We start from the raw sequence: 10,000 nt of genomic DNA, 5'->3' as shown, positions 1-10,000 counted from the left end.
CTATTGTTTGTTTATTATCATTTAGTGTTATTATTTGGTATTATTATTCTAGTATTCTTTATACCAGTGGAAATCTCGCTTTCTTGCTCTTCGATCCTCTTTTCCGTTTTCTTTTGAAAAATTTAAGCAAATCTTTGGGCTCCCATTTTCCTTGTGTGTTGGCTTCCTCTCCGCTTGTTTCTTTCCTCTATTCTTCCTTCCATTTTCTAATAATTTTCTTTCTTCCTCTTCTCTTTCTTTTCTTACTTATTTATTTTATGCCCCAAATGCATTCAGAATCTCCTTCGCTCCTGTCAAACGTATTTCCGCTTCAGTTTGTACGTTTGAATTCTTTATTTCGCGTCTCGTGAAGTCCAACAGCGCGTCTGACAGACCTCACGGTCCCGTTTTCCTGTCTCCGTTTTCTATGGCTAGCCAAACTGAAAAAGCGTCGTCTACACATTTTTATCTCATTTGTTTTTTATCTATATATCTACTTATTTATTCGTTTATCCATTTCTTTATTTTTTATTCTTGTTTACGTATTAGTTTTTAACAGTTCTTTTTTTGTTTCATAACAGCGGGAAAAATGTAAAAGAAGCTTATATTATGCAAGAAAATCTTAAAGTGTATGATGTATGAATTTTGCGAGAATATCTTTTCGTATTTTGATACGCTCAATGGCACGAAATATTGCGAAATGAAGGACGACGAGAAGGAAGAGATGAATCGTAATTCAGTGAGTAGCGCATATGAAAGTTTACATTTTGTAATATATGTCTTATATATCATGAAAATTACTCTTATAGCTTACATTTCAGATAGGACGAGTCTACCATTAGGCTAGCCTATTATGTAAAAGATCTGAATTGAAGTACAAAATTGCCAAGCATATTGAGAAAAAGTGTTTTGATAAAATGATACCTAATATATCATTTAGTAATGTTATATAGAATATTATGCACAAAAAATATGCATCTTATGAAATTATTTTTCTCAAAGTTCATTTAGTAAGACTGATGGCGATATGACGTCATTGCGCGTTAAAATGAAAAAGCAACACATTTCAACCGAACTTTCTTCAACATTTATATAAGTATCGAACAGAATTAAATGAATAAATATACATATATAATAACGATAAAACTCGTGTATATTTTGAAACTTATAAACATATATTTTCTTGGATCACCACGCCACTATTAGCAACAAAATAAGCTTGCAGCGAAATATATATATAATAAAAATAAAACTCGTGCATATTTTGAAACTTATGAACATATATATTCTTGGATCACTACGCCACTATTAGCAACAAAATAAGCTTGCAGCGAAATATAATTAACTTAATTACTTCTGCACGATCTCCCGCTAACAAAGAAAGCTTCGAGGAAGATATCGATATACATCTGTAATATTCTGTTGTTAGATTGATTGTAAAATTCCAAGTTTTATTCACGATTCTTTTCTTCTTCGTATATGTTGGTATTGGATGAAGCATTGTAAAGTTCAGAGTTATCATTTATTCATATTCTTCCTTGGCTGGAGAGGAACATTTCAAAAGTATTTCAACGGATATGATATAAATAAAATTCGTTATTACTGGAAAGAAAAAAAATTATACTATTGACAGAAATTATCGACATTTTTGCAATGGCTACTGATTCTTACCATATGCCCAGACTATCCAAAAACAAACTATGCCACTGTAGCGATTAAAATAACAATGCTCTTATCTCCGAGTCTAGTTAACTAAACCGATACGATTTTATTTAGTTGAAAGAAAACTTTTCCTTCTTGTATTATATAATTATCTATTCTGACTGTTATATTTATATTTTTCTATCATAAATGATAAGTACAAGTTTTTATGCACAAGGAAAAATAAATAAATAAATGTGCGAATGAGACCGACAATACGGGATCAAATTCTTTACAAGAGGGTTACATAAGAAGATTAAATCACACGCGCGGGCGCGCACGCACTCACACACAAACACGAACGAACGCAGTAAATTTCCATTCCCATATGAACAGTTGTGCTTGTTCTTAGTGTGTGCAATCTACATATCATGTACAGTTTCAGGAACTTTGTAAATATGGATGTACAAATAGATGAAAGAGAATATATATATATATATATATATATATAAATATATATGTATATATATATATATGTATTTGTATATATATATACATATATATATATATGTATATATATATATATATATATATAAATATATATGTATATATATATATGTATATGTATATATATATATATATATATATGTATATATATACATATATATATATATATGTATATATATATATATATGTACATATATATATATATATATATATATATGTATATATACAAACACACAAATGTCTATCTATATATATATATATATTATATATATATATGTACACATATATATATATATACATATATATGTATGTATATTCTGTTTAAAACGACAGCAAATTCATTAGAAATTAATTTCTTTCTTAAGCTTTCTATCTTAAGTAAGAAAATAATTTCTAATGAATTTGCTGTCGTTTTCAACAGAATATGCTTAAAAGAGAATCTCCTGCCACGCTTCACGAATACATATATATGTATACATACATACATACAGACATACATATATATATATATATATATATATATATATATATTATATATATATATATATATATATATATATATACAGTACATATTTATATATTTATAATATTTCAAAGTAGCCATACCCCCTTCCCCGATCTCGCCCTGTGATTGGCCCGCTTTGAGACATGTTACCACACTGTCCAATCACAGATCAGCACGTAAGACTGGTGGGCGGAGCCTCTTTGGTATTTTCAAAATGAACAGAATATCGTGGATGAGTGAAAACGATAGATTATGAGACATTAAGGACACAAATAGATATCCCACCAATATCAAATCTATCCATACACATGTCGTTTATTATTGAGAATGTAGTATATTTTATATACAATATTTATTTAACAATTAGACACACACACACACACACACACACACACACACACACACACACACACACACACACACACACACACACATATATATATATATATATATATATATATATATATATATATATATATGTATGTATGTAACAATAAAATGTATTTTCGTATAATTTTGATAACTTATGGGACGATTTTATTTGACCGTTAATGATACAATAGACCCAGTCAATAAAAATTTGTACATAAATATATAAAACAACGAGTAAAAAGTACAAGTGTACAATGTAATGTAGATAACATACAAAACCACCTTGCGTACCGAACAGTACTTTATATTTTATTTTGGTTTGTCGTCAGACGGTTTTATTCAGCTCTACGGTGCTCCAGACGGTAGGAGATGAGATCGATGTACTCCTAGTGTACATTGTACAAGGTGTACATGTACAAAACTTCATCACGTGATTTGAGATCATTTGTACCACGCTCTATGCAATTTTTGGGACATTGAAAACTCACATTTTGATGTAAAAATCACATGAATATTGCCTTTATCTAATTTATTTACTTTTTTTTTTTTTAGTATTTTGAGATATTTATGTATATGGAAATAGAGAGAGAATTTTTAGATATACAGATTAGCATTCGTGTTTTGTTATGGTGTGGGGCAGTTAGAAATAAGCTAGGAAATAAGGAGGTGAATTAGATTCTAGGTTTATGGAAAGCTATTTCGTAAAATGACGTGAATCTGTTATTCGAGTATATGAGGATCAACATCATCACCGCCATCTTTCTTTTATCATTGCCACCGCCTTTTCTACCATCACCAACACCTTCACCACCACAGTCTCCACCTCATCCTTTACCGCCACCACAACTATCACCACCACCTCCATCACCATCAACACCACCACCACCCTCAACACCATCATCACCTCAACCCTCAACACCACCACCACCTCCATCACCCTCAATACCATCACCATTTCCACCACCCTCAACACCACCACCTTCAACACCATCATCAATTCAACCCTCAATATCACCACCTCCATCACCCTCAACACCACCACCATTTTCATCACCTTCAACACCACCACCGCCACCACAACTTTCAACACTACCACCTTCACCACCCTCAACACCACCATCACCTCAACCCTCAACACCACTACCACGCTCAACACCATCATCACCACCACCTCCCTAACCCTCAACACCACCACCATCACCACCCTCAACATCACCACCATGTCCACCACCTTCAACACCACCACCATCATCACCCTCAACATCACCACCATGCGTCTCGCTCCTGCGTCAGGAGGTACCTCGGGGAAAAGGAGGAGGAGGAGGAGGTGGAGGAGTAGGGGGAGGTTCTCTTTCCGGCTGCAGTTCCCGTCCTCTTTCCGAATAATATCCCTCGTCCTCGTCCTCGCTCTCTTCGTCGTTGTCGCCATCCCCCACCCCCACCTCCTCCTCCTCCTCCTTCGCCCTGTCTCCCGTCCTACTTGACGCCAGGGAAATAAAAAGACAGAGACCCTCTCTCTCTCTCTCTCTCTCTCTCTCTCTCTCTCTCTCTCTCTCTCTCTCTCTCTCTCTCTCTCTCTCTCTCTCTTTTTTTTTTTTTTTTTCCCATGACTCAAATAAAGTCTCCTCCCCTCCCTTCGTTTCCTGGCCACTTTTATTTCATTCTCTTCCCCTTCCCTCTCTTCCCCCTTCCTCTCCCCTCTCCTCCCCTTCCCTTCCCTCTCTTCCCTCCCCTCCCCCTTCCTCTTCCCTCCCCTCCCCTTCCTTTCCCCCCCTCTCCCCTCTTTCCCTCTCCCCCCTCTTTCCTCGTTATTCCTTCTGTTCTGTTTTGATCTTTTAATGTTTCTCGCTATTTCTTTTCTCTAGTGTTTCCTTGTTCACGTCTTGTTTGCATAATTTCCTTGGCAGCCTCCTCCCTCCTCCCTCCCCCTTCTCTCTTTTTTTCTGTAGTCTTCTGCTTTTCCTTTATAATTTGGTCGCCGCCATCTTCCTCCTCTTCCTCCTCCTCTTCCTCCTCCTCTTCCTCCTCCTCCTCCTCCTCCTCCTCCTCTTTCTCCTCCTCTTCCTCCTCCTTCCCCTCAGAGTTCAGTACTGCCAATTGCCTTCACTGTCCAAATACATTGGACAAAGATGGCGGCTTTCGTTGTTACAGCTAACCTCTATACTAATCCTCCATATGACCCCCTCCATATATAAAAAACTATGACTCCTTCCTCCACATACACTCCATACAACTCCTCCATACCTCCTTCGCCCTCCATCTCACATCACTCCCTCCCCCGCCCCCCCCCCAAAAAAAAAAAAAAAAAACAAGGAGGGTGGTTGTCCCATTCCTTCAGACTTCTGACCGTAAGGTTGACCTCTCCTTCTGCTTGCAGGGACCAGTGACCCTTACGTCAAGTTCAAGGTCGGGGGCAAGATGCTGTACAAGTCCAAGACCATCTACAAGGACCTCAACCCCAGCTGGGACGAAACCTTCACGATTCCCATCGAGGATCCATTCGAACCTGTTCACATTAAGGTAAGAAGATTCAACCCTTTATATATATATATATATACATATATATATATATATATATATATATATATATATATATATATATATATATATATATATATATATATATATATAGAGAGAGAGAGAGAGAGAGAGAGAGAGAGAGAGAGAGAGAGAGAGGGAGGGAGGGAGAGAGAGAGAGAGAGAGAGTAGCAGAATAGAATAGGGTAAATGAGAAAATGTGATTTTTGGATTAGCAGATTGGTCAGGAAGATGGAAAAGGGAACCGGAAAAATCGGGATGAAAATCGGGGGAGGAAACGATAAAAGAAAATCCGGGAGAATCTGAAGGGAAAAAAACGGAATAGAATCCGAAAAAAATCCGGAAAAATCCAGGGAGGATCCGAAAAAAATCCGGTGGAGAAATCTGAAGTAGAAAAAAAAATCCGGTGGAGAAATCTGAAGAAAAAAAAAGTCTGAGGAAAAAAATCCGCGAAAAAAAATCCGTATTGGGGAAGAATCAGAAGTGTAACAGGGTAAGACAGTAGTTAGGAGACAAAAAGGAAGGTAGAGGGGAGGAAACGAAAGATTTTAAGGACAGAAAATGGAACAAGAGGCGAAGGGAGGGGAGGAAAATACAATTAAAGATGAAAAGGGAGAGAGAGATGAAGACTTCGGAGAAGAGAAAATGGAAAAAGAAACATCTGAAGAGGACGAAAGTAAAATTATCACAAAGAAGGATCGTACGAGTGAGACAAAATGGAGGAGAAAACACGGAAGAGGGTTCCCTATGTATAAGAGAAAATGAGAAAAAAAAATTCTGAAGAGGATGAAAGTAAAAATATCACAAAGAAGGATCGTACGAGCGAGACAAAATGGAGGAGAAAACGCTGAAGAGGGTTCCCTATATATAAGAGAAAATAAATAAATAAATGAATAAATAAATAAATAAATGAATGAAGGATAGAAAAATAGATGAATATAAAATATACAAATGAGTAAATGATTAAGTAAATTATGAATAAATGAATGAATAAATGATAGAAAAATTGATAAATATAAAATGTATAAGGGAGTAAACGAATAAGAAAAATGATAAATGCATACATATACCAAAATGCTCTTTCCCCTTTTCAAATGTGTAGATAAATATATTGTTTAATGAAAGTATAAGTAAACTGAGAAAAAAATAACAAATATTAACACCTTCTGGGCCGGGTGACATTTTCTCTTTCATTCTGGTTACCGTCAGGCGATTTTATTCATCTCTTGTTAGCAAAAGGCGTCGTCACGGGAAAAAATAAAAATAAGATTACATAAGGAGAATTTTTTTTATAAAGATGTGTATGCGTGTGTGCATATATATATATATATATATATATATATATATATATATATACATATATATATGTATATATATATGTGAGTGTGTGTGTGTGTGTGTGTGTGTGTGTGTGTGTGTGTGTGTGTGTGTGTGTGTGTGTGTGGTCTTTGGATCACGTGTTAGTGTGTGTGTGTTTGTGTGTGTGTGTGTGTGTGTGTGGGAAAGAAGATAGAGAGACATAGATTAAGCTCACATGCTTTTTTTGTGTTTTCCTCGGCAATAGTAATTTTTTTTATCTGTATTTGATGTATATGATTTATTGCCAAATAAATTTATTATTATTATTATTATTATTATTACTACTATCATTATTATTATTACTATTATTATCATTATTATTATTATTATTATTATTACTATTATTATAATCATCATTATGATTATCATTATTATTGTTATTGTTATTATTATTATTATTACTATTACCATTATTATTATTATTATTATTATTATTATTATTATTATTATTATTATTATTATTATTACTATTATTATCTATTATTATTATGTATTGTATATAAACAAATATGTAAATTTCGTTACATTAAAGTCGCCCCTTAATGCTCCAGGTTTTCGATTATGACTGGGGCCTGCAAGACGACTTCATGGGGATGGCGTCAATAGACCTCACAACTCTAGAACTTGACAGGTGAGTCGTCAGATCCTAGAATAAGCTCCTAGATACAACGTTTCAAAGGAGAAGCATACACACACCTGCGCGCACATATACACATACACACACACAATTCAACATACACAATTTAACACACACACACACACACACACACACACACACACACACACACACACACACACACACACACACACACACACACACACACAATTAAAATGCAAACTTGTTTGAATTTTTTTGGGGGAATTTTTGCTTTCCACATACATAAAAATAGATTTATGGAACAAATTGGATGAAAATATAATTCAGCCCAACAACATGAACGAATTTAGGTTTTAATGAGTGGAGACGAGGAAACGGGCTGAAATAATTTCAGTATCGCTGCGCTTCGAGTCGTTACTTCAACTCTCGTGGGCGGGAAGTTGGGTGTGTGTGTGCTTGTAAGGTCACAACATTACCCATAGATCGGTCATATATGAGCTCTGAACTCTCATCCGGGAGGATAATAGCTGTCGATCACGAGTCCAACACGTGATCCAAGACTGTACTGAATCACACGTACACACACACGTACACACATGCACACACACACACACACTCACACACACACACATACACACACGCACGCACACATACACACACATGCACACACATACACACACACACACATACACACACACACACACACACACACACACACACACACACACACACACACACACACACACAAACACATACACACACACACACACACACACACATACACACACAGTTTTCCTTACAGATGCTTCAATACTAGAAATAGCTTAGAAGGCGAGATAGCCCAACACTGATCTCCTCATGTCTTTGATGTCTTCATGGCCATGGATGGAGGTACGGCTCCTTTGTTAGTACATTGTACTGTTACGATGTCGCAAACCCGTTTACGAGGTCGTATCTCTTGTTGTTTACAGATCTGAAGACGTGACCTTAACCCTACAGGAGCCAGGGAAACACGACTACATGGGCACGGTCACCCTGAACCTGACCCTTGTCCCTAAAACCCAGGAAGAGAAGGAACAGGTGAGTAGAAGATCGTTTCTTTTTTAAAAGAAGGGCGAGGGGGGACCAACTGGCCCAGGGAGCCTCTTTCGAAGGTGGAAAGCCAAAGGCAGGTGGTTCGAATCCTGATAAAGGCATCGCGTCACATTATTAAAAAAAAAAAAAAAAAAAAAAAAAAAAAATTGTTTGTGGTATTAGTGAAGAGTCCACCTATGGTGGTCTTGCCAGACTTCGGAGAGGATTATCTCCCCGAAGCCCATCTTCAGAACCCATAAGTACATCTCACCTCAATTTCAATGTGCAACCCTGAGGGGATGGTACTCGGTCTGTGGACCGAACCCAAATATTTTTATAACAGAACTATTTTTAAATAGAAAAAATATATCTTTTTGCAATCAATCGTATTTGTTTATTTATTTATTCAGTTTTGATCAAACAAAAACATTAAAAGGTATATGCAAGAATATTAGACAGCCCTTCTGGTATTTGGGGATTTTCTAGATTTAGCAAATTCTCGTCCCGAATTATGGTGAACTTTGAATTTTAGAGAGAAGTATCACCACTGCATATTAGGGCATTTGGTACTAAGATTCATTTACCACTTTCGACTCCATCTGTGGATTTAATTTGAATCTCTTTGCAAAGCATCGTAAGAACAGGAATCATCCGTTCTTCTTCCCTGTTTAATACCTCCACAGGGTGGCCCAGAAGTCTGTATCCGTGGCCAAACATTCACATGAACACAGAAATGACGACAATTAGTCATATCGTTAGCCCCCCGACTTCTGAACACTTGTGTATACGATGAACAGGAGATCTTTAAACATTTCTGAACATTTCAGTTGCTGATGTCATTACAGGATGATCAGACAGTCTTTGCTTATAGATCCAAACTTTTGACCCACCGTGTAGTTGATACTTTATATACATAAGAAATAGGAGTGTTGTTAGTACCGACCCTTCGCGGTATTCTGGCACCAGTACCGATCCTCCGAGGTCCTCTGGCGCCAGTACAGACTTTTGAGGTCCTCTGGCACCAGTACCGACCTCCGATGTCCTCTGGCGCCAGTACCGACCTCCACGGTACTCTGACGCCAGCACCGACCTTCCATAGTACTCTGGCGCCAGTACCGACCCTCCAAAGTCCTCTGGCGTCAGTACCAACCTCCACAGTACCCTGGCGCCAGTACCGACTCTCCGAGGTCCTCTGGCGCCAGTACCGACCTTCCACGGTACTCTGACGCCAGTACCGACCCTCCGAGGTCCTCTGGCGCCAGTACCGACCCTTCGAGGCCCTCTGGCGCCAGTACAGACTTTCCGTAGTACTCTGGCATCAGTGCCAACCTCCGTGGTCCTCTGGCGCCAGTACCGACTTTTGAGATCCTCTGGCACCAGTACCGACCTCCGATGTCCTCTGGCGCCAGTACCGACCTCCATGGTAC

General features: G+C 37.3%; 1 protein-coding gene across 2 annotated transcripts in view; it reads left to right on the top strand.

The window, feature by feature from the left end:
• Mctp (multiple C2 domain and transmembrane region protein) overlaps positions 1-10,000 on the top strand; it is a 302,695-nt gene that overhangs the window by 211,232 nt on the left and 81,463 nt on the right. For both annotated transcript variants that reach the window (XM_076198654.1, XM_076198655.1), the window contains 3 exons: positions 5,382-5,524; positions 7,453-7,532; positions 8,471-8,579. In XM_076198654.1, the coding sequence (XP_076054769.1) occupies positions 5,382-5,524; positions 7,453-7,532; positions 8,471-8,579 (332 nt within the window). The remainder of the gene's footprint in view (positions 1-5,381; positions 5,525-7,452; positions 7,533-8,470; positions 8,580-10,000) is intronic.

The sequence above is a fragment of the Oratosquilla oratoria genome, chromosome 15 (assembly GCF_046742065.1).
Source record: "Oratosquilla oratoria isolate Oo_2021 chromosome 15, ASM4674206v1, whole genome shotgun sequence".
Classification (NCBI taxonomy): domain Eukaryota; kingdom Metazoa; phylum Arthropoda; class Malacostraca; order Stomatopoda; family Squillidae; genus Oratosquilla; species Oratosquilla oratoria.
Note: the sequence above shows the minus strand (reverse complement) of the source record. Positions and strands in the feature narration are given on the sequence as shown.